Source organism: Haliotis rubra, unplaced genomic scaffold, assembly GCF_003918875.1.
Source record: "Haliotis rubra isolate DU_JTF1 unplaced genomic scaffold, ASM391887v1 Scf98, whole genome shotgun sequence".
Lineage (NCBI taxonomy): Eukaryota > Metazoa > Mollusca > Gastropoda > Lepetellida > Haliotidae > Haliotis > Haliotis rubra.
This window is the reverse complement of record NW_025767723.1, coordinates 424,566-450,710: the sequence shown is the minus strand read 5'-3', so window position 1 is coordinate 450,710 and position 26,145 is coordinate 424,566. Positions and strand designations below refer to the sequence as shown.

The 26,145-nt window shown below is 41.9% G+C and overlaps 1 protein-coding gene across 1 annotated transcript; it reads right to left on the bottom strand.

The window, feature by feature from the left end:
* Nucleotides 1-4,241: 4,241 nt before the first annotated feature.
* On the bottom strand, nt 4,242-20,871 carry LOC124265495. Its single transcript, XM_046700290.1, has 8 exons — nt 20,741-20,871; nt 20,589-20,640; nt 18,854-19,093; nt 18,074-18,181; nt 16,336-16,444; nt 6,655-6,734; nt 5,130-6,328; nt 4,242-4,352 (listed from the first exon to the last, which is right to left on the bottom strand). Exons 1-7 carry the CDS (start codon nt 20,824-20,826, stop codon nt 5,186-5,188), a joined length of 1,818 nt encoding a protein of 605 aa, XP_046556246.1. The 5' UTR covers nt 20,827-20,871; the 3' UTR covers nt 4,242-4,352; nt 5,130-5,185.
* Between the last annotated feature and the right edge of the window lie 5,274 nt (nt 20,872-26,145).

Genomic DNA, 26,145 nt, shown 5'->3' with positions numbered 1-26,145 from the left:
TGTCTGGCACTCTGCCAGGAATAAAACATGGCCTGGTTGGCTCTGAGTTAGTTTACTCAGTCTTGCCAAACTGAGTATCTCAGTTGGGAAGTACCAATAACAGGCCTACAAAAGAAAACTCTCGTACTGTGCTGAAAAACGCTGAATAGCCCACTTTAATCGTGGAAATAGCAACATAAACATAATACCTCGCTACTGAAACAGTAAAAACGGTAACTTTAATTGCTAAAACTGGATAAAAGAACGAAGAGCCTGCAACTTGGATTTGGTGCATGCGCACATGGAAGAGGAAGTCTTGACTGCATGTTGACATTTTCCAGCTTGGGACAAAAGTTACATTCCCTTTTTAAAGTATTTCTGTTGTGTTATTTGGCACTTATCGACATACTTGTGTGCACACTTGTTTAATTTACTTTCCATTCGTATTAAAAAGGATTGACAGCAATTATTTTGACATATTCTATACTTTTTCTATGCGAGGCAATTCACGGTTGCTTGGAAACTTGAAAGAGGCGTGAATCATAACACGCATGCGCAGCAGAGGTCAAAGTTTGCTGATATAAAAATGTTGCAGTTGCTGTTTTTACTGTTTCAGTAGCGAGGTAATATGTTTATGTTGCTATTTCCACGATTAATGTGGACTTTTCTGTGTTTTTCTGCACAGTGGGGAAGATTTTTTGGTAGGTCTGAATAAGCTATCATTTGTCCATCACAAGCCGGCAGACACACACATGCAGGCACTGCAAGCACTTTGCTATCTAAAGCTGTTAAACCCCTATTTCAGCCTCCTTCACCCTCACCTCCACAAGAATGACTTCACAGATCTATAAACAACAGCAGTTTATACACTCAAACACAAACGCCTACACGGACCAATTTGCATAAGACTGTATTACAGTGATCAACTAAGAATTCTAAAAAGACACATACAAATTTGTGGGGCTAGATGGGTTTTACTCTAATTTAAAATGTAAATTCTGTGCTCTTCCTTATATTCAACTCTTCTATTACGACTTTACCTGCACTTTCAGGAACGCGGCCTTGGCCCGAATGGATGCCACTCGGTGTCTGTTGGGGTGTCTCTTTATCTGCTGCAACTCTGAAGTGATGAGATGAAAGCGCAGAGTTAAAGCAAGGCAACTGAATACGTTGGATGGATTGTTGACAATGTAAGGCTCACTGAAGTGTTTGAAGTCACAATTCTGTGTGGTGACTAAACTTTTCAGGTTTGAAACAAATTCTATTTCAGTTTGTACTTTCTCTAAAGATGTTTGACTGTACACAGCAATACTCCATTGATTGAAGTTTTGACCAGACAATCCAGTGACTGCCATCAAGAGCATCAGTTTATGCTGTTGGGATAAGATGACATGTCTCAGCCAAGTCAGCATGTTTTACCACCCCGATCCCATTAGTTGCCTCGTAAGACAAGCATGGGTTGCTGAAGACTGTTCTCAATCAGGTCTTCACAGGGGATGTATTAAAGGAATTACTTGGTTCCTCACAAGAACATCAAACACTGATTTCTCTACCTGTATTAAGCTCATCCATCCTTCTGCGCCAGATGCAGTCTTCCTGCTTCCCCAGGTCCAGTTCTGACCGGATGCCACGAATAGAGGTCACCAAAAAGTCACGTTGCATCTACAACACAAACAGTAGGTGTTCTCTGGGTTTCACAATCTGGTTGCTTGAGGATATTTTATTATGTTGTTATATAAGTTGTTCACTGGTCTGAGGGGGCCATGGGTTTCACAATCTGGTTGCTTGAGAATATTTTATTATGTTGTTATATAAGTTGTTCACTGGTCTGAGGGGGCCATGGGTTGATGTACCCTCTATTTTTGTTTGTGTTTCCCTTGCCCTTCAGGTACATCAACCCATGGGCCCCGATGGAGCTATGAACAAGGTATTTATCTTACCTCAATTAAATTTTGAACTGGTGAAGCACGGGTATTGGATCATAATAAGGAGTACCAGAGTTAGGCAATTAGCCAATACTGATGACAGACTACAAGAAAATTTAGAGTTATCTCCCTTCCATTGATTTGCATTCGCAAAACATTGGAAATTTCCGTACATCATACGTCACTCCATTATTTGAGATAGAGAATTACTAACACAAAGTCCCAAATGAATTCCCACAGTTCAGCATTCCCAGCGGGTAACATTAAAAAATGTTACTCACTTGTATGTGGGGTACATTGAAAATAATAAACTAAGCTGCAAAAGAAAGTATAGGTCGGAAAAAGTCAATTTACTGTGAAAGTGTTGATAGCTGGTTGAAAGTATGCATTCAGACAGTTGTCCCCAAGCACAAGGATGCAAAATCGCATCTCCCAAACACATCATGACCGGAGGTGCCACGCTGCACCAGAAAATGGTAAAACACGTGCAAAGGCTGCAGAGGGAGATGCACGTGCCGAATTGGCGTATAAATAAGGTGAAACCATGGGTTGACAACACAGTTGACAAAAGCACACAATCGATATGCTTAGACTGACAAGAGAGGAGCGAGAGAGGGCGATTGGTATGCACCAGATGGGGGCAACACAGGTCCAGATTGCACGAAGGTGCGGGTGCACGCTTTAACGGTATCCAGGCTGCTGCAACGTTACCGACAGACAGGAAGGACTGTAGACAGACCCAGAACGGGAAGACCACGTGTCACAACACCCCAGGAAGATCGCCGAATCGAACAATTCACTCACGCGTAACAGGTTCGATCACGGTGACGGCGACGGCTGCAAGAGCTTTGACATCGCATCAGCCAACGCACAGTACTCCGGCGACTTCGTGCTACAGGAATCAGAGCCTACCGTCCCTTCCGAGGAATGTTCCTGACAGCACAACATCGACGCCGAAGGTACAATGGGCGAGGCAAGTTCGAATCTGGCAAGTGCGAGAATGGCCGAAAGTACTGTTTTCTGACGAGAGTCGTGTCCAGTTGTTCCAGAACGAAGGCAGACAACAAGTTTATCGCCAAAGAGGTGAAGCGTTTAGCTCCACCATGCATCCCGAGAGGTCCATCTGTTCGAGGGGGGAGGTGTTATGGTCTGGGGAGGCATCTGTGGGGAACAGAAGACTGACCTGGTCATTGTGCAAGGGAACCTGAATGCTGTACAGAGAGCAAGTTCTGCGCCCAGTTGTGCTTCCATTCTTGTGGACACCAGCCACAGAGGATAGTGTTTCAACATGACAATGCCAGACCCCACACAGCAAGATTGACACAGGACTTCCTCAACTGCCACAATGTTGATGTTCTCCCTTGGCCTGCCTGTTCACCCGACATGAACCCCATAAAGCATCTGTGGGACCATCTGGGCAGACAGTTAAGGAATCGTCAACAACCCCAGTGACGAGATGAGATGGAACGTGCCCTGAGAGAAGAGTGGCAGAGAATCCCACCACCCGTCATCAGGCGCCTGGCGTCATCAATGAGACGACGCTGGCGTCATGGCATGCATTGATGCCCGGGGGTCATACACGGTATTGAGACATGTTCTGTTTGTTGTGTAAACTTGGACAATGATTGACAATCATGTCTGGCTCTTAAGACATCGCTGAAAAATGAGTTGTTGGACCCCACCATTGTTCAACTAGCGCCCACATGTTATCTGTTGCCTGTATTCCAATCATTTTGTGGCCTAATAATGATCATTAACCCTTCTTTCACGATATACACACGCTTCGCCAATTTGATTTGTTGTGTTTTGTTTACCACTCATCAAACTCCACCTATACATTCTTTTGCCGTTTAGTTTAGAAGAGTGCTCAGCCAATCAGAAAACGACATGTATGTGTGAGGTAAGATAAAGTTGAATGCATGGCATTAGAATCACAGAAATCCTTCATGTTAAGAAACATAACATCTTGTTTCTCCTTCTCATCCTCTAACATTTCATCTACAACAGGGGCGGTGGGGTAGCCTAGTGGTTAAAGCGTTGGCTCGTCACGTCGAAGACCCGGGTTTGAATCCCCACATGGGCACAATGTGTTAAGCCCATTTCTGGTGTCCCCCGCCGTGATGTTGCTGGAATATTGCTAAAAGCGGCGTAAAACCAAACTCAGTCAGTCAGTCAGTCATCTACAACAACAATTTGTTCATTAGTGCAAAATGTGTTTAATGTATTCCAAGATGTTGTACACTAAGAAGACACATGTGCTATAGTATAAACATTCAGCTACTCATGGTCTCCAGCCCTGGTATCGTCTTGGTACAACAATAGTAAGTTGGGTCTTACCTTAAGGATCTCAAGAATGGTCTGTGCCTCCTTCAAGCCGATGTTTCTGTGACTTCTGGTTAATGTTCCTGCTGTGACAGATCTCTGTGTGGGGGCTGTACGGGGCCTCACCTGGAACACAACTATCATTGATTAACTTTGAGATTCACAGTGGTACAGTAAATATACAACTCCTGTCCATACAAATGACAAAGGTAACATGTTAGGAACAGCACTAAGGGAAGATTTCCATCTATCACATTTTGTGTTATGTAACATCGTTTCGTCAATGTTGTTTGCTATTTTGCTTGTTGCTTAAAGCTGAACTAAATAATTGAGTCTGAACCAGTGATTGACATCATGAGCATCAATCTAAAGCAAGAGGGACAAAAAGATGAGGTGAGGTGAAATTGGGTTTGATGTCTTGCTTGAGAATATTTCGCTCATATGATGACGTGCATGCATGTGTATGTGTATGTGCGGTTGCTTGTACTAGCCCAGACTGAAACTGGTTTATAGTGCTAGCCCACTGAGATACCATGACGCAGTGAAGCATGAATACCCCACTCAGACACATTATACTGACTCTGAGCCGACCAGTCCTTGTTGTACCCATTAATGCCAAGCGCCAGGCAGGGACCAACAAGTACCATACAAAAAAGACAAAAAAGATGTACAACAACAAAGTCAAAGATCCTGACCACCTATTAGTCACCTCTTACAAAAGGCATGGGTTGCTGAACGAGAATTCTATCCAGAACCTTTACTTGGGTGAACGCTATTAGATCCTATAAAATTCCTACAGAATTATCTATTATACATCAGTACAGAATGTATACTATACCATGTCACTACTGGTTGTAATTCAAGAATTGTATAACACACAAGTGGATAGTATACAGCACAAACCTGAGTTTTCAGGGCTGTTCCATTCCACACAGCTGCATCAGTCATGGTTACAGGGGTCAAAGTGTGGCTATCCCCACACCAGAGGTAGGAGGGAATCCTGGGATGCTGAAATTGGCAGAAGACATCTTTGAGGATTGCGGAGTCAACAGAGTTGATGGTTTAGCTCTCCCCATGATCTCATAGGAGTTGCTGTCAGTTGAAAGCTTCCCTGTCAGTTTGACCTGACTGGCAGATGAATAAGATGACTTCTTCTCCAGTTCATCACTTGAGCAGAAATTCTGACTAGCGTTGGTAGGGACAGTCAAAGATTCTTCCTGCATCAGCTTTACCTGGGCTGCTGGCATTGTGTGATCTGTCTTTCTAAAAGTGCACTGAGAAAAGATGTGGCTCGCATTGGCTGCAGTAGGATTGGCCTCATTCTGTGTCAAACTGACTTGGTTTGAATTCATTGTGGATTCCAGATTTTCCAACATGCCTTCAGAAGAAATGTAGCTTGAATTGGTAGCAGAAGGCACTTTCTTTCTCTTTGACAGCTTTACATGCATTGCAGGCATTGTGTTTTCAGACTTCCTAAAGGTGCTGTGAGAAATGTTGCTTGCGCTGATTGCAGTAGAATGGACCTTCTTCTTCTGTTTCAGATGGACATGGATGACAGACCCAGTGTCATGAGAAGACTTCTGGCTTGTTTCAGTTTCCACTGTCTCCTTCTTTGTTGGCCTTACCAGAACCTGGTTTCCAGCTGTGTCAGGCTTGTCTGTGGAGGTAGAAACAATGCTTGTATTGGAAACAGCCATCATACCCTTTCTTTTCTTTGCCAGTTTGAAAAGGCAGGGAGCTGACACAGGTCTCTTCAGCACTTTCCTGGAGCAAAAGGTCTGTCTCTTAATGGTGGCAATTCTCTTCCTTGACAGTCTGACAGCTGTTGAAGCAGATATTGTTGAAGATGTCATCGTCATATTGACACCTTCATCATTGGCAGCATCAGAAACTTTGGAATTCCAGTTTTTGTATGCAACAGATGTGTTAGAGGTCATGGGTGGGCCATCAGGATGTGGCAAGCAGCTCTGTACAGGCAGAACCTCTCTTCTGACATCGTTGTTGCAATGGCCACTTTCTCGAATAATTTGGAGATCCATGTCCCAAAGATCATTCTGCATGGACTCTAGCAGTTGTCTCCCTTCATAGCTTAAGCGTTTCGACTGAAAGAACAAGATTATATATCATTAAATGTCTTCTCGAAGCTGAAGATGCTGTCAATGATGACAGGATTTACATTACTTTCAGTTTCTTTTACAATTCACTGCAACATCTAGATACAGTTTGATATATAATCTTGCAAGCTACTGGCAAGAGAGGGTAATAGTATGAATAAGAGTTAAAGGTTCAGCTATTCTCTTTTAGTTTTCGAACATAAACCATAAAAGACAAAATTGAATTGTAAATACCATTGATGCAAACACATAGCCAATCACCCCTTGAAATTAGATACAGAACAACACACACACAAACAATAAACACAACCTACCTGATTTCTGTATGTGGTCACTTTAGTTTTGAGGCTATTTAACCTGGCACCTTGGGTGACCTTATGTAGGGCTGCAATATCTGAAGATGGAGGATGAGTTTTCACACTATTCTTTGTATATATATGTTATATTCATCATATATCTTGAGTAAGAACTAATTTCTAAACTTATCCTATCTCACGACTTGCACCTCTCTCTATCGCTTATGACTGTAAACATTTTTCCATAGGCCTCCTTGTCCATTCGCCCATGAACTCCATGCTGCTCTCCTTAACTCATTAAGGCCGAGAGACGCATATATGGGGCAAATTAATCAGCTCCTCACAGCGAGTGACGTGTTTATGGGGCAGGTAATTAGCAGTTTCTCACAGCGAAGGCCACATACAGTCATCAACAGAAAGCACCTCTTATTCAGCGAGAGACGCACATGTGTGTTGTACTTTTAAAAATCGCACTGTACCTATTATTTCAACCAATTTAGCAGTACTGAGCAAATGTTAGCTTTTCTTACGAGAGATCCCACCTTTAGTATCAATCAGAAGAAGTATTTAAAGTGTTTTGATAACAATTGCTAATCATTATCATAGGCTTGTACAGCGTTTAGCAAATGAACGCACAAGTCGGCGAGAAAGGGGATTATGATGTTTTTACAGAGGTAAGTGCCTGGTACTCTTCTTTGGGAATGGATACTAAAATACTTCGTATGCACCTTGATTGAATTAGATGTAATGGTTTAGAGGTTACTAAAAATTATATTTCCTTCAACTACCTAATAAATAGGAAACAATATACTGAAATTTCAAGGACATACAAAGAATTCAAACACAATAGAATAGTTTGAATTTACTTTTAGGCATCATTACGTTGTCATGTTTCATATACTGAAACATAATGTATAAACACAAGTAATTATACATCCAAGCTCGAATAGATTAAACATAATTGAACTTACTAATTTGAAGTTTACTGAATTGTAACTAGTTGTTTTCCATAATCAAAAGTTCGCAATGTTACCTAAGCGAATATAAAGTGATAAGTCGCGCCTTTGCATCGAATACATATATACATGTCAGTGTTATTACAACAATGAAATGTTTTACTACGTTTGTTACAAAAGACAGTAAGTTGGTAATTCAAAACATTGTCACACATGGACAGAAGTAATATCATAAGTTATTACATGTAAGCCATACAAAGGTATTTCAAGCATTTTTGTTCAAGCTGTTGAAAGTTTCATGTTGATTTGAATTGTCAGTTTTCTATGCAATTTACATGAGCATTCTGTAAAACGTTTGTATTTGATCTGTGTAATTATCAAATCCGGGTGCAATTATCACGTGTATCAATCAACCATCGTCAATAAAAGCTGGATAGTATATCAGTTACGGTATCGATACACATGCGTATAATCATTCAAGCAGATTACAGTTATGAGATAATTAAACGCCTCTTTCGACCTTGAAATAACAGCCTCCGGTAGAATGCATATGTAGTTACGTCCTTGTTGAAAGGTTTGTCCCGTGACAAGTGTAAAATAAACAGATGCGCTGTTATATCATTGGACATCTTGCTTTATGGAGTCACGCCCCTCTCTGTGATGTTTATACATGCATGCACATCTGTAATCTTATGAACCTTGTTTGCATTCAGTAAAGATATAGGCACGCCCACCTTCATAAATATTGGGGGTTGGGGTGTCAACTGCAAGTTTATACACTATAATAATTCAGTATAGTGTCACCTCGTGAATTCTGTAATGCGTGTACTCTAGTTTGGATAGTCATTCGTATCAAGGTGAAGATTATATTTACATGTACAGCAAACCATTATGTTTTATGTACTAGTTGTGTGCATATAATGTATATGAAAATAAATACTACCTCTACTCAGTGGTTGGATTTCAATCGCTTTGTTTTACTTATCGAAAACACTAAAATGAGGACAAATAATCTCCCCAAAGTGACTATCTACTCCTATTTGTCTTATGTGTATATTTCATACATCGTTACCAGTGTGTATGTTTCCAATACACACACTGTTACATGATAGCTTGAGTTGATAAAGCCGAAACCCAGCATATCGACTGGTCAAGGATATAGCCAATAACCAATCTCTATCCAAGCTGCTGAGTGACCAAACGTGCTCTTCAGAAATTTCGCCCACGCCCCGTCACCTGTCCTTTCCTCTGTGACAGGTATCTCATGATACCATTGGTCGCAGATAACATTGGTCGCAGATAACATATGACCAGCCACTACATTGAACAGTTGAGATACCAAACTTTCTATTCGGGAAATTTGATGACGCCCTATCACGTGACTCTTTGTTTTATGTCTATGCAAGGAATATGTAGTATACATTTTGTATATGTATGTTTGTATGGTCACGTATGTTTTCTGCATTAAATCTGTATGAAATAAAGTGCAATGCTATGAATGTGCTTTGTGCTAGTCACAGACTAGCGTTATAGTACTTTCTTTAAAATAATTCGTAAACACTAGAAATGTATCGGCAAAACCGCTATTTTCGTCGAAGATTATAAAGTATGAAAGTAAATTCTTCTTTACAGTATGTCATTGTCATAGATGTTTTGTAATATTAAACCGAACACAATGATATAAGAGAGAGAATTTGTTAACGTGTGTCTCATCTGTTACATACAAAGAATACATGTGTATGCATATTGTGATAAAATATAAATGTACAAGCCGACAAAAGGTCTACAAGAGAAACTTGCAATCAAATTACATAAAGCTTGCAATACACGACATGTATTCACACCTGATTTCTTTCAACATATATCTTTGACGACACAATTAAACAATCAGGACTTGTTTGTACAACTAGACAGTTTCCTGTGATCCCCGAAACCTGCCAGGGAAATCAGGTGTGACTAGCACTAATTAGTCTCGGCACAGAGAGTGGGCAATCAGCGAGGGCTTCCAGGTGTTGAGTAGTGATGGGGCTCTCGGGCTTAATGAGTTAATTAGCTTCCTAGTTCCTAATGAAGCTTGCAGCATGCCCCACTAATTGCCCACGTGACTACCTTGAATGATCATTCTCTTTCTTGTCGCACGACTGTGTGGACGTGCTGTATATTAGGGACATTATTTCACCCTAACATCATGGGGAAAACAGATAATCAGTCAAGGAAAAGGAAAGTTTGTGCTCAATGCAAGACGAATTATTCGTCCCTCGACCCTCACTCGTCTTGCAGTGACCGTATTGGACAATGTAACTGGAACAAACGATGTGGCAAGTGTAATTCACTAAAGATTAGGATTTTAAGGCCTACCTTTGTGTTTGCTCCCGGAGAATCGCCGATACGGACAGGAAATCAACAGAATCTGATCCCACTCCCGCCAAGCGTATCAAGTTACAGCGACAGAAAATCGTACCTTCACGCATGAGAGCGACGTCTGTGTTTCAAAAGGATTTTATGGACACTTCATCAGATTCTTACTTATCTGAGGACGTTCGGCACCTATTACGTGCGCACCAATCACCTCCTTCCATAGCGTCAGATCACTTGCGGGTGATTGTGATCAATAATCCATCGTTGCCTGTCCCATCTACACTACCAGGGGACCTTAGATCGACACTATCATCTTCCAGATCATCGGTACATATCCCCTCGACTGTCTCAGTTTGTTTGGAGCCTGGCCAACCGCGTTCTACCAGCCAACTGTCACCCCACAGTTCATTGAACCGGACGGAGCTGGCTACCACAGCGTCGCCAGGGGACGTTCAGATCACAGTCACGATCCAGAGCACAACTACGATCCACATCACCTGATCAATCCAGATCACCTAACCGATCCAGATCACTGAACCGATCCAGATCACAACATCGAAGTAGATCACCGGACCGATCCAGATCACCTAACTGATCCAGATCACCACATGGATCCAGATCACAACTTCGAATCAGATCAATGGACTGATCCAGATCACCGAATGGATCCAGATCATAACTTCAAATCAGATCACCGGACCGTTCTAGATCACCTAACTGATCCAGATCACAACATCGAAGTATATCGCCGGGCCGATCCAGATCACTGAACCGATCCAGATCACAACATCGAAGTACATCACCTAACCGATCCTGATCAACAAATCAAGCCAGATCGCAACTGCAAACCAGATCACCTTATAGATCCAGATCACGATCACAGTTTCCAGTTAGTGCATCGAATCGATCCAGATCACTTTACAAATCCAGATCATCTTACCGACCCAGGTCACCTATACGATCTAGATCACCTTACAGAGCCATTGACCAATCGGGATCACAGTACAGATCCACATCTCATGACCGATCCTATTCAGATGGTCGAGCCAGAGCTCCAATCAGATCCAGATCACCAACTAGAACTACAGCGACCCGGACTCTTTCTTCATATCATACCGGATCACCTAGCCATACTAGGAATCCACATCACCGGCTTACCAACCTACTTCGGTACCTATTACGTCGAGATCTCGATACAGTTCCTCTGACCGATGTTCGGATGATCATTGTTCTGATACCACTAATAGGCCTACAGTCTCTTACGATGTTCTGCCTTCACGCTCTGAGAATCCTTCGACTCACTCTAGGATCATCGCTGAGTCATGGGAACCTGATCACAATCCCACTCCTACAGCGACTCCGGATCTAAATATGATGATCAGGGCCATAACCTCAGCCTGGAACCAAATACAGCCTTCTACTCCAGCCCATCCGGCTTCGATAGCACCTGGCTCTGGTCCACCTCCTGAGATTGATCCAGTCCAAATAGTCATGCCTGCATCTCCAGCTCACTCTGAGTTATCTTCCTCTGGGGGTAGCTTTGCAGCAGTTGAGACAGCTCAGGTACTCATTTGGATTGTTGAGAAGCTCCAACTTCCCTTGAGTACTTCAGCAGATGATCTGGATCTTATACTGTTAGGAACCGGGTTTGGTCTACTATCACCCTACCACCTCGACCTTGTATTCTGAAATTATCCAGTACACTAAATGATGGTTTCAAGAGCCTGAAACGAATTAAGGACGGATTTCCTGCTCCCAGATATAATCCTTCTACCTCTCATGTCTACGGCCTAACAAAAAATCTCCACGGCTCCAACAGTTGATGAGGACATTGGAACCCTGTGTGGCAAACGAGCTGCTTTGCCCTACCTTATTGAGGACTGAGAGTTGGCTCACATGGGAACAGCCGTGAGAAAGATGTTGCCATCTATAAGTGACGTGATTGCAGCAGTCGACGCTGTCAACTCTGTTCTGGAGCATACTTACACTGATCAAGACGCTTACATCTCAGGATGCATGACCTTAGCTCTGGACCAGTTCCAAATTATCCTGGATCAGTTGTCTCATATTTTGGGCTACACTCTTGCTGTTCGACGACGTGGACCCCTTAACATCTCTTCATGGGAGGAGCGACTTAAAACAGAACTGTTTCGCCAGCCATGGCTTACTGACTCCCTCTTCAATGGTAGCATCAAAGAAGTATCTACTAAAGTTGATAAAGAAACCCACTTTCAAGTCTCGATTGAACTGTTAAAGATACAGAAGTCACAGCTCCAGGACTCATTAATACAGCGTCGAACTGCAGAGTTCACCCCTACAAATGCGGATTTACGCAATCTTTATCATGGCGCATCCACTCAAGGCCGTCACAGAGGAAATAGATCTGGCCGTGGTGGTTCCTCCCGTCACCCACCCAGGACCAACTCTGGCCCAGGGACCAGTGCCGGGAAGCAGTGACAGCTTGAGACAATCGCAGGACTGGGACCTCCCGCCCCCAGTCGTTCCGATTTACAACACTTCGGTAGGCGGGAGATTACAGATCTTCGCACCGAATTGGACCATCCTCAGAGATCCGAACGTCACCAACCTGCTACTTCACGGCTACCAGCTACCCGTTATTGGCAGTCCACCTCTGACGTCGCATCCGGCTCATCACTCATATCCTGTGGACCAGCTTCAGACTCTGCAATCCACAATAGGTACGCTATTAGACCTACTCGCAATAGAGCTCCTAGGTCCATCGCCCGTCACTCCAGGATTCTACTCCCCCCCATCTTCTTGGTTCCAAAGAAATACTCCTACAAACTCCGGCTCATTTTCAATATGAAGTTGTTCAATGCCCGATTCCTGCTTCCACCGCCTCACTTCAGGATGGTGTCGATCAACCTCTTACGCAACATCCTGAAGAAGGGAGACTTCCTCATCAGCCTAGATCTTCGGGATGCTTTTCTTTACGTTCCGATACTTCCAGAACACCGGAAGTACCTTCGCTTCATGTTCAACGGGAATCACTACCAATGGAAAGTCCTACCATTTGGAATTTCCACGGCCCCGTGACTTTTTACCCGAATTACCAAGCCCATCACGACCTTCCTTCACTTTCAAGGGATCCCCTTTGAAAGCTACATAGACGATTGCATCCAGGCTCAACAGGATCCGATCGTATTGCTTCACCAGCTTCAGTTCACCACAACGCTGCTCAGACAGTTAGGGTGGCTGTTGAACATCGCGAAATCGGAACTAATACTGACTCAGAGACTCCAATTCATCGGAGCACTGTTCGACATTTGTCAGGAGATGTCATCCCTCACGACAGGTGGATAAAGATTCAGCGATGCATTCCTCCAGCGCTGTCTAAGGCAAGAACCTTACGGCAGTGGCAGGAGCTACTGGGCCTTCTGACGTCAGCTCAAGCCTTAACGTACAGAGGCCAGCTCCAACTTCGGCCGATACAGCGATTTCTATGCCCGTATCTTCAGGCCGACAACCCCAAGGAACTGATTTGCCTTCCAGAACCGCTTCGTCCAGTCCTTCAATGGTGGCTTGACGAACGGCATATCTGCGCCGGAGTCTCTATGATGCCCTTTGCACCACCACCCTCATGGGCTGGGGAGATCACTTCCTCGACCACAAAGTGGTCGGGCTGTGTTCATCCGACAAACGGGTACTTCATATAAACGAGCTAGAATTCAAAGCGGTAATTCAAGCCATCTCACATTGGGCAACGGAGCTTCAATCAACCACTCTGCTGATCCAATCAGACAATTCGACAGTGCTTGGTATATAAAATCTAGGCTCGACATGCTCGGCGAATCTGCTACAATGGGTGATCAGGTTCTTCTATCTCATCGACACACTCAACATCGTAGCCAGAGCCAGACATATTCCCGGGGTAAAAAATGTGATCGCCGATGCCTTGTCCCGATCCAACCGACCGTCCCCGACAGAGTGGAAGTTACTGCCCCAGATCTTTCAGTCGATAATCTTCCCGTTATCACAGCCCCAAATAGATCTGTTCGCCACAAGGTTCTACAACCAACTTCCAAAGTTCGTATCACCAATCCCAGACCCCATGGCTTGGGACCTCCACGCTCTGGCAATATCATGGGAGAGTCTCAATGCCTACGCGTTCCCCCTCCAGCTCTGCTACCAAAAGTAATACAGAAACTGCCACCAGCAACATACTACTGCTTTTGGTCGCACCATTCTGACCAGCGAGAAGTTGGTTCGTCAACCTAAGAAGCTGGCAGAGCCAAACCCAGTAATGCTTCCAAACCGGGACGACCTACTTCTTCACCCTCACTCAGAACTGTGCCATGGGTCACCTCAGACCCTCAATCTACATGTTTGGCGCATCTTCAGAGATCTCTCATAGCTAAGGGCTACTCTCCCTGAGTGGCCACAGCTATCACTTCAGCGCATCGTACTTCGACCTGTTCCTTGTACGACAACAAGTGAAAGAAGTTTGAAGACTATTGCAAGGTTAGGGGAATTGCATCTCCCACTTCCACCTCTGCTCAGGTCGTTGCTGAGTTTCCCCTGCTCGTATATCTGAACTGCATGCGCTTGATGTCAATGGAGTGCACGGACGAATGGACAAGGAGGCCTATGGAAATAAAGTTTACAGTCGTTCCACTAAAAGTCGAAGCGAGAGAGAGAGGTGCAAGTCGTGAGATAGGATAAGTATACTACTCAAAACAAGTTAAGGGTCATGCGATGTCATCATGTAATGTTATTGATGAGGCTGGTTGCATTATGTATAAATAAAATTTTACATTCCGTGTATGGCAGTTTATTCAAAACCATTGCAGAACCTGGAGAAAGGCTGCAGATAACCATGGTGCCAATAGTCATCATGTGGTAGGGTGTTACAAAATGAACAAATTGAAACATCGAGTGCTTCACAGAAGCGCCACCACTGTGCGTGTGAAAGATGATGTTACATCATGAACAACATGTGCACGTGTTCTTCGTGGGATTAGTGCTGTGCATGCTTATTTTCCCTATAAAACTTCCCTATAATTGTCGCATTGTTATTGTCACTTGAAATTCAACAATGGCATGACGTCAACTGAGCATGAAAGACGGAGGAAGAGCTCTTGCATGGCTTTAAGATGGCGAACCTCAACACAGTGTGGCTCAGAGACTAAATGTGAGTCAGAGTGTCATTGGAAGGTTATGGCACCGGTTTCGTGTCACTGGAACGCTGACTAATCAACCACGTTCTGGCAGGCCTCCATCAACAACTCCTAGAGAAGACCGATATCTGACAAATATGGCTCTCCCATAACGCAGAGTAGCTGCCAGACAATTCTGTGACCAACTGAGAACTACCCTGGTATCTGGTCAGACTGTCAGGAACCGATTGACCAGGAACAATCTTCGGGCAAGGTGACCAGCAGTACGACCACCGCTCCTTCAGCGACACACGACGGCAAGACATGACTGGTGTAGACGCCATGTTCGTTGGCAACGTGCTCAGTGGGCATCAGTTGTTTTCTCCGACGAGTCTAGGTTTACTCTACAGTTCAATGATGGTAGAATTCGTGTGTATCGGCGTCCAGGAGGGAGGTTTGCTGACGTTAACGTCAACCAACGTTTGCCATTTGGAGGCGGGGGTGTCATGGTTTGGGGTGCGTTTTCTTTTCATCAATAGGACACCTCTCTATGTCATTAATGGTACCCTGACCGGAAATTGCTATCTACGGGAGATTATCAGACCCCTTGTTCTGCAATGTTTACAAGCGTACCGGGCGTCGGATCCATATTGAAGGTGGCAATGCCCGACCACACCGTGTCCGTGTTGTGGACGGACTTCCGTGACAGAACAATGTTCAGCACATGGAATGCCCGGCATAATCAGCAGATTTAGCCCCTATGGAACATGCTTGGGACGAGTAAGGACGTCGGCTTCGTAACAACCACGCCCCTCCAAACAACCGTGCAGAACTGGCCCAGTATCTCATTGCAGAATGGCAGACAATACCCCAAGCCTTCTTCCAACGTCTGGTGAACAGTATGAGACAGAGGTGTACTGCTTGTCTTACTGATCGAGGTGTTTACATCCGTTATTAGTCCAATGTTGGCGTTTGAATTTTCACTTCTGACAGTAGGTCACTTTGACCTTATTGATCAGCAATCACTGGCATTCCTGCTGTTTTTGTCTCCCGTTGTTGTTATCATGAAATGTTGGCTCGAGTTGTTATATGATCGCTACATTTTACTGTTATTTATATTTGTAGCTATGGCCATTAAAAGTTTTGACCCTTAACTTGTTTTGAGTAGTATATATAAATATTCAATTTATATTAAACTGTTCAAAATTAACTAACAACTTAATTACATGGAACGTTTAGATGAACATAATATTACAATACTAGCTTACCGTTCAACAACAGCTTCATCTGTTTGTTGAAGGAAATTCGGTTTTTACGTATTTCAACCAAAATCTTCTCACATTGGGATAACTCAACGCCAAATCTGTCTCTCTCCTCCTGCATATAAAAAGTACATAATACACTTAAGTCAAGGTAACAAAGTCTCAAAAAATAACATACAAGGACAGTCAACTTCCTAAGGCAAGAGTGTCCACTCACCTTTTCAAAATTTTTCTATTAGGCTTCGAAAAACAGCCTAGTGAACACGAGGGGCTGGCAAAGTAATTCAATGACACTATCAAAATCATAACATTAACAGCAAAATTCCAAACAGTATCTTATCTTGTTTGTTAGTTGTTGTTTTTGTTGTTTAATGCTGCACGCACCAACATTCCAGCTATATGGCAGCGGTCTGTAAATACTTGACTCTGGACCAGACAATCCAGTGATCAACAGCATGAGCTCTGATTTACACAATTTGGATACAATGACACGTGTCAACCAAGGGTGTGGGCTTAACCACCCAATCCCATTAGTTGCCTCTTGTGACAAGCATGGGTTGCTGAAGACCAATTGTAACCCGGATCTTCAGGGGTTGGGCTTGTCCTGAAGTATGCGAGTAAGGTTCAAGAGACTTCACTTTTCATTTTGTGACAAGAAGAGAAAGTCATCAATATCCCCCGCAATGGTAAAATACTCTTCATGAATATGCCCACTGGTTGGTTCTTGAATACCCACAAAGTGGACGGAGAGTTTTGAAAGGTTTCCCCGCCAGACCTATCTATGTGCCAAGTTTGATGACGAACCATCGAAATGCTTTCAAGTTCTGCTCCGGAAACATGGGGAAGGAGTACTATCACCATATTCAGTCAAAGTCAAACTTGTTGCCATGGAAATGCAAAACGAAATAAATTTATTCTGAAGTCCAAAACTACCAAAAGGTATCAGTTCACTTTCAGACCTTATCTATGTGCTAAGTTTGGTGAAGAACTAATAAACGGTTTTAATTTTCTGCTCTGGAAAAACAACACCAACACCAATTTCAATCAAGTCAAACTTGTTGCCATGGAAATGCAAAAAAAAATTATTCAGAAATCCAAAACTACCAAAAGGCACCAGTTCACCACCAGACCTATCTATGTGCCAAGTTTGGTGAAGACATAGTGAACATTTTTTATGTTCTGCTCTGGAAAAGACAATTTTGCACGGACGGAGTCCATTTGAATACCCCCTGCAAAACCCAGTCATCTTGGTCATTGTACAAACAAGCAAAAATATATATGATGCATCAAAGTTAGACCCAGCAGCAGTAACAACTGTTGTCAAACCCTGTTGTAAGGAAGATGAAGAGACCTACGCAAGTCCTTCGAGTTATCAAGGTTCGACACAAAAACAAAATGATGCAAATGATGCTTTTACTTTGAGCCAAATGCAAGTTTTACACAACAGTGTTTGACCGTATCTGCTGAACTACTTAACAGAAGTTGACACGGTAATATTTCTGTCATGAGCTGTGTGTTCTTTGCCTGAAAGATTCCACTTGTATCAAAGGCAAAATGGTGGTGAATGATTCACTGAAAAGCAGCGATGATACAAGTGGCTTACAAAATTGGTAATCATGTCCTGAGGTATATACAATTTTTTTTTACAAAAACTGTACTTTTCTGTTTATACAAATTTACCTTCGTAAATTCTATGAAAACTCAAGGAAAAACTGAAATAGCTCACAAATTCAGTAATACTTACGAGCTGTGTGCAAATGTCAGTGTGTGGTTTCTGGAGGATATTATTCTTTGGTAACTTCTTGGAGTCCACTGCGATAGAACTATCTGTTTTCCGTGGTCCAGCCAAAGTCTTGAAGAATACAAGAATAATACTGAGAACTGTTGAAAATATCAATGTATGTTGTTTTATTCTTCTTGCAAGGAATTTTAACATACCTTTCAAACTCCTGAATTATCTAAGAATTAGGCTGTAAATAGTATCATCTTGGCTATGCTTTGGACTGCAAATGCCTGAATTATCTAAGAATTAGGCTGTAAATAGTATCATCTTGGCTATGCTTTGGACTGCAGTAAGGGACCGTTCATAATTTATGGCTAGAGGGGTGATGACGCTTTATAAGGAGAAGCATGTACAATGTAAATGAGCCCCTCCCCCACTAAAATGTGTGTACAAAGTAAGTGACCCACTGCATGTCATGTACAAAATCAATGACACCCCACCTCCACCCATAAATTTGTGAGCATAAATTTTAAATATATATGTACCAAAATTGCTGACACACCGCCCCAGTATATGTGCACAAAATTGATTACAAACACCCCACCCCCTTCCCAGAACAAAAAATGGGTGACCCCACTTAAAATCACCCCCTCCTACACCCCCCCCCCTAAAATTGAATTGTCTCAACTATAAAAAGTGGTTCATGGTTCATATGTTAAATAACAACAGACAGTGGTCATCTTTCTACTGAATCATTATCTACAAATTGAAGGCGATTATTTGAGGAAATGCGGTAAGTACCTCTGCTGGTTCAATCTGTACTTTGACATGGTCCCTACAAGCGATGTCCGCACTTGTGCTTGGAGTGTCAGTGGACTTTTCTTGTTTAGGAGTTTGTGGACAATCAGGGTGAGGCATGTTGGGCATGTTGGTCTCACCAAGCACATGTTTGCTCAGCCTGATAATCTCAATGTCCATCTCCCAGAGTTCTTTCTCCATGGATGCCATCAGTTGTCTCCCTTGGTAACTGAGGCGTTTTGACTGTAAGATACAAAATGTAAATAGACAGTTCTTGTAACTTAAAGATTAAACTCCAAAAAATCTCAATGAATAGAACGACAATTCAACAGAGCATCCTGATAAAAAGACGCATTGCCATAATTGCCTCCGTGCTGTTGTACTGCGCCATCTTGGAACAGTGATACACTATCACTCAGGTGAAAATCTGAGTTCTGGAGCAATAACTCCCCCAACCTCCCTACAAACATGCGCGCGCATACAGAAAAATAGTCCGTAGGAGGATACAAACTGATCTATTCAAAATTTCAAATTAAACAAATGAACAACTAAAATAGTAACAAACTAACAACTTGACCTTTTGGGTAGCTTCTTACAACATTATCAATTTTATATATAGATTCACGCACGCACGCACGCACGCACGCACGCACGCTCCAGCTTTCATAAAATAAATTCAGAATGACAATGTATTGATAAAGTGGTGAAGGTCATTTAAAAAAAAATGGCTATGGATTTCCGCATGAAGATTTTATGTTTGTAATATTCATAAGGATCTAATCGAGGTCAATATTGTCATTTTTGACACCTATGATCCAAATCATACTTTATAGTGGTTGTACAGTGCATTTGTTTCAACCAAATTTTAAACTTTCAACATCTGTTTGAGCCCTACCTTTGTCCGAACTCAATCCCTTTCAGGCGGTCTCCCTTTCGACAGTAACCAAGACCTGGAAGCTCTGTGCCAATATCGAATATTAAAATTACACTTTGAAACTCTGCACAATAATATATATCATGAATATTTGTACATTTAAGAATTGACATCAATATCCTTTTGGTTATTATTGAGATATAAACATTGAAAGGCGGTATGCAATCTGGGAATTACGTAGTCCCAAGTTGACAGACAAGATTTAGTGCCAGAAGAAAGCAAGTTGACCTGGGTGTGCGTTGAAATGGTGTATAATTTCCTCAGAAAACAAAATCATGCAAAGTGAGGCTTGAACGCATATTTGCATTGCTTCATGTTTGTGTTCGTGTAGGCAGGCTCATTCCCAAAGCGAGGCAACACAGGTCTTGTGTCCAAAGAAATTAGGAATGTACGTCTGTGAAGGTGCCTACCCGACATGTAGGATTTCATATCTCTGTTCATCACAACACGTTCTTCCCGAACTTCCGTCAAAAACTTCTCAAGGCTGCCAAACTGGAAGGCGAGTTGGTCTCTATCCTCCTGATAACAAATGGCTAATGTTAAAATACAGGTATACAGGATTTCATTATTCAGGCAGCTTAATGCGTTTAATTCTAAATATTTTAATTTGTAAATGCCAGAAAATAATCCAGAATCTTCCCATCAACCCAGATGCTGTTGTGCGAGTGTAAAAATGTTTGAAGTCATGAATATTCCTTGTATATAATAATTCCTTGGAGATAATCCGTACATACTGTTCTCAGTCGGTACTTACAGGCTTGGTGACTTGGAAAATATTGCTCTACATAAACATGTTATTCTTACCTTCAGCTTTTGCACTAACCCATCCCTTGCGGAAAAAGCCATGGTTGCCAACCTGTGAACAGAGACAATTCAAGCGCAGTTGTACACATTGTTATGTTTCGCATTTGTTCGTGAATTAACAATGTCATTAAAACCTGATTGAATTATCCTACCTCGTGCTTTGCTGGTACAGATGATCACTTTGACAGTTTAATTTCAAAGATTTTGGTGAATACCAGTTGAAAAGCATCCAGTTCATAGAACCACGATAGTCTCGCTGACGCAGCAGGACAATGAAGTGACGTCATAGACGTAAATACGTGACGTAGTACACAATGTTGACGTCATAGTCATACTACGTCACATGACAATTGTTTTTTCTCTTCCACAAAGTGAATACAAACTTGAATCTGTGGTTTTACTTAACATGTCCTAATTTGGTTTGTTACAAACTTACAAAATATAGGTAATATTAGAAATTTCCCGTCCACTGTGATCCAAAGTACAAAATCTTTTACATGAGCTAAACTGCGAATAAAGGGGTCTGGATAAAATGTTTTGCTAAGTCATACAAATAATTAAACTAATTACAACCGCACACTTCCAAATCATACCCACCTTGAAATAACGGATGCCCTTGAGTCGACGTAATATATTATTCTGAATCCGTAGATGGTAGAATGTTTCCCTCTGCACTGTGCAATCACCAAGGTGGGAATGCACCAGAAAATGTGACGATTGTCGTCAACGTACATTCAATATAATGGATTTCTTTTTACTCTTTTATTTTTGACGAGTCTACACATCTAACTAAACATCTTTAATAGAATGGTTTAGTAGAAAATATCCAAAACATTCTATTTCGATTTGCGAAGCGATCCTTTGTTTACACAACGGCTCCACGTGCTGTCATCGAAGCCAACAGAGAGCAAACGATGTTGCCCAGTTTGATATCTAAATATGTACTGAACAAAGGAGAATATATACGTAACAATGTAAAACATTATGAAGAGCGCGCCGAAAGCTCTCGTGAGTCCAGTCTCTTCTTATTATGAATATGCGCGTTTGATTTGATCCGGTGATATGCAAATTAGCCTGTGGCGGTGGCTGTAGTGTGAATGATAATGGTATGACGTCATGAAGAAGTTCTTTTATGACGTCACTGTTGCCCTTAGTTCCATTCTGAACAAAGGAGTGGCTAAAGTTTACGCATAGACATTTCTTTGATTGAAATCAAGCGTACGGTGGCTACGGTGATAATATCAGAGAATTGTTCACTTTTGTCAATGCTCCGTGTTAAGATATTCAAGCATATATTTGCTGTTCCATGCAAATTAACACTAACCACATAAAAAGGCAATATGTTTGTAAAGTGTACTTGAACACAAAGTTAGTATTACATGTAAATCGACAACAGATCAGCATTTGCTTCCTACTCCTTGAATATGTGAAGTAGTCATATTTAATAAGGATAATACATGTGCATGTACACATATTAAGTGTTTTGCCTTAATGGTAACTTTAAAATAGCTTACTTTCAAATATATATCATTTTATTCCTTGGAAAGAAAAAAACCCACATCACTTGTCGATATCTGCAAGAATTGTTTTAGTTAGTCATATATTATTATTACTGCGGGAACTATTCCTACCATCAAAATTCAGCTTGAAGCTAAACTGGTTAGTTCTGCGCTTTCAGTCGCTCAGACTCGTTCAGGTAAACAGGAACAAATATTTCGAGGTAAATGGTTGCACAGTAGTATTCTTGTCTCACGGGTAATGTTTCATATGTGAAGAAGCTATAGTCGAATTCCTAAAACTGCTTCCAAATTCTCATTTTTTTAACCTTCTGAAATTACTGTTGTCAAATACTATGGCTTAGGCGAATGACATTGGACCCCATCTTATAGACACTACTATAATCGAAATATGATAATTCTCCGATCAACTGTCAACCCTCGATCTGTAATCCAGTGTTTTGTCATTGTTACCCACATCCCGGGGTAAAACTTGCCAACAGTATTCACCAGACGTCAGATTTGCATCCCATGAGCATGCACGAAACATGACATGAAGTTCGAATCGAGGTTTGCATCGGTTATGCTTCTAGGTCTGTCAGCATATTCGTGTTCATATGTATCGACAAAGTGGAAAACGTGGAAAATCTGCATCACTACCGACTTTCCTCTAAACATCAACCTGGTGATACGTTTTGCTTTTAGCAATATTCCAGCAACAACGGCATTAAACCCACAATCACACAATTAGGTACCCCACCGTCGTCAGAAATACGACTGATTAAGATTGTGTGGCGATCTAGTCCAAGTTAGTTTTTTTCAGGTGGTCTTGATGGCTGGAATTATTATAACTGCGTCAAAACACAACATACTATCAATGACTTCATGCCTGGTTATGACACAATGGGACTAAGAGTTATTTTTATGTAGTTTAAGAGTTTAGATCAAGAAAAGAATTGATCAGAGTGCACGGAGAAGCGGGTCAATCAGTTATTACCTTCGGATTCGGTCCAATGTATACTCATGCCAATAATGGTAGTCACCCCCACCCACCCCACACCTCACACCCCTCTCCAATTAAAAAATTGAAGGGTGACAACCATTATTGGCATAAGTATATTTGCAGGGTGAAATTACATGAGAGATGTCCTAAATAACTACGTGTGTGTCCGGCAAACCCAAACATGACAGTTAAACGTTCCTGTCATGCTATGCTTGACACACCTGTTAATTATCTACTGATTGAAAAAGATATTTACCTGTAAGACCAGTATACATAGTTACCAGGTGAGTAGTACATTCTTTCTTATGTCTGCTTCTCAAAGGTAATCAGCTAGTTGTACGTTGCCATGCGATTTACTTACATAATCATCACATGTTGCACGTGCAAATGGTGCAATTGTTCAAAGCTCTGGTTCCTCCCTCCTAACGCTGATAGAGTGTTGTCGCGATGATGCGTCTACCTTTTTCTGAAGATTCTTGTTAGCGAACCGTACTAATTCAAACGTTAATTAATGTGTTGTCGGATTTAGTGGTTTTACTCATCATATTCAATATAGTTAACTAGTCAGTGTCATTTGATTCGTACGTTCGTCATTGGGGACAACATTCCGAAAAAACAATGTAAGCTGGAAAAATGAGATTATACTCACTGATGTTCGATCTGAAAGGTAGTTGGAAATTGGTGTTTTAAGCCCCTGTGCTGTGATTTTCAACTTAATATGGATTCTCTTAGAAACGTCTGAAATACCATGAAATAAAGTGTGGATGTGTACACAACGGACACTTGTCAAGAGTTTGACATTGGTGCTGTATATTGTTTTTTAACAATTACGGCCCCTGATATCAGTTTTTGGCAAATTCCTGTGGATGAAAAAGGTCCGTCAGCCTGACTTGCTTCTTTAAAGGTTAACTGTCAATAGGTGGGATGTTTCCTATGAATTTACATTTATTAGTCTTAAAACCAGAAGGGAGGCAGATTGTTTGGCCCCTGGTTACGTTATCCAGAACACTTTTGGCGAGCGTATTGTCACTAGTTCTGCAAATATTTCTTACATATACAAACGTATAGAAAAAAAAAATAGAACTCTTTTCATAGAGTGGTATTTGAAATTATCTAAATTTGGTATTTTTGACGATATTTCTGCGTATATATATTGTTATATGCATTATCGAGCACAACATACTACTCTCGGACAGTGTTGATATGTATATATAATTACTATTGTGCTTGTGATATGCAATCAGATAAGAAGATCCAAGTTAGAATTGGTCTTCGGCAACCCATTCTTGACAGGGACTAACGGGAGATCGGGTGATCAGACACGCTGACTTGGTTGACACATGTCATCATATCCCAACTGCGTAGAACGATGCTCATGCTGCTGATCACTGGATTGTCTGGTCCAGACTCAGGCCGCCGTCATATAGCTGGAATATTGCTGAGTGCCAGACAACCAAACCAATCACATAGGAAAGAACTCACTACATGGCTTTTTCGTCTCTGGCGAGTAGTTGATCATCCATAATCATATGAATTTTATTAACAGTAGAGTCAGGTTAAGGGCATAAGTACCCAAATACAAGTTGGTATGATGATGAAGTCAGACACTTGAAACATCTGCTGAAAAGTCTTGGCGCAGGAACAAACTCGAAGTTCATCGCCAGATATATAAAGTTAGCAGAAGTAAAGTAACTCAGCCTTGAGAACAGCAAAGAAAAAGTTTGTATCAGATGGTATAACCAAAAATAAGAACAACTCAAAAAGAGCTGTTCAAACTGTTGAACCAACTTCTAAAGGGTAACTCTGAACAAAAGCTTCCAGAGCACAGTACCCCAACTGTTCTGGTTGAGACATTTGCTACATTCTCAGGACAAGATACATCGGATAAGAACCAATCTTGATACAGGATACAGTCAAACTAGCTCCACGTCTGATGAGAGCAAGTTCTCTAGTAATGTGCTTGAAAGCTTCGGACACGTTTCTGTCAACCTTGTACTGGATATCATGAAGAATGCACCATCTAAATCTTTACCACTGGATCCCATTCCTACCTGGCTGTTGAAGTCTGTGCTATACTATTTAGTACTTTTAAACATGCAATAGTCACGCCAGTTCTAAAGAAACCTTGAGCTGATGAAAATAATTTGAAAGAATTCCGTCCAATCTCCAACCTTTCATTTATACCTACATGTTTAGAGAAAGTGGTACCTGGCAAACTGAAGGTGCATCTTGAAACAAACCACCTCGCAGAATCGTTCCAGTCAGCCTACAAGACATCTCACAGTACGGAGACAGCTTTGATGCGAATCCACTATGACATCCTTGTCAATATGGGCCAGAAGAAGGTGACAGCGCTTGTGCTCCTTGATCTATCCAGCGCATTCGACACCATAGAACATACCCTACTCCTGCATCAACTTAAACATCGCATTTGGATAACAGAAAATGTGCTCAAGTGAATCTCCTCATATTTGCGAGGTCTCACACAATCTATCAAAATCGAAAATGTACAATCATCAAAGTCACCATTGTTATATGGTGTCCCCTAGGGATCAGTTCTCGGCTCCCTTCTGTTCACACAGTCTACATTCTCCCCATTGGTGGCATTAATCAGGAGGCATTTCATTGGTATCCACATATATGCGGATGATGCGCAAATCTACATTGCCTTTGAATTATATGATGTTTCACCCAATATCAACGAACTTGAGCTCTGCATTCATGAAATCAAATCGTGGATGATCTCCAACTATTTGATGTTGAATGAGAAGACAGAGTTCCTTCTCATTGGCTCCAAACATCAGCTTATAAAAGTTGAAGACTGCTTTGCCATCACATTCACTTCGTATTGGTGACACAGACATCCTACCATCAGAAAGTGCCAGGAATCTTGGTGTCATCCTCGATTCCAACATGTTCACTGACACCTGTAAACTTCTGATACACTGTGTTGTCACTTCCAAACTCGACTACTGTACTTCACTATATGACAACCTCTCTACTAAATCACTCCAGAAACTACAAAGAATCCAAAATTCTGCTGCCAGTTGTATCACCC

Coding starts and splice junctions, on each gene's coding strand:
- LOC124265495 (XM_046700290.1), bottom strand. CDS start 20,826: ATGAACTGGATGCTTTTCAACTGGTATTCACCAAAATCTTTGAAATTA. Junction 19,094..20,588: donor GGTTAGTGCAAAAGCTGAAG/GTAAGAATAACA, acceptor TGTATCTTACAG/TCAAAACGCCTCAGTTACCA. Junction 16,445..18,073: donor CTGACATTTGCACACAGCTC/GTAAGTATTACT, acceptor TTTTATATGCAG/GAGGAGAGAGACAGATTTGG.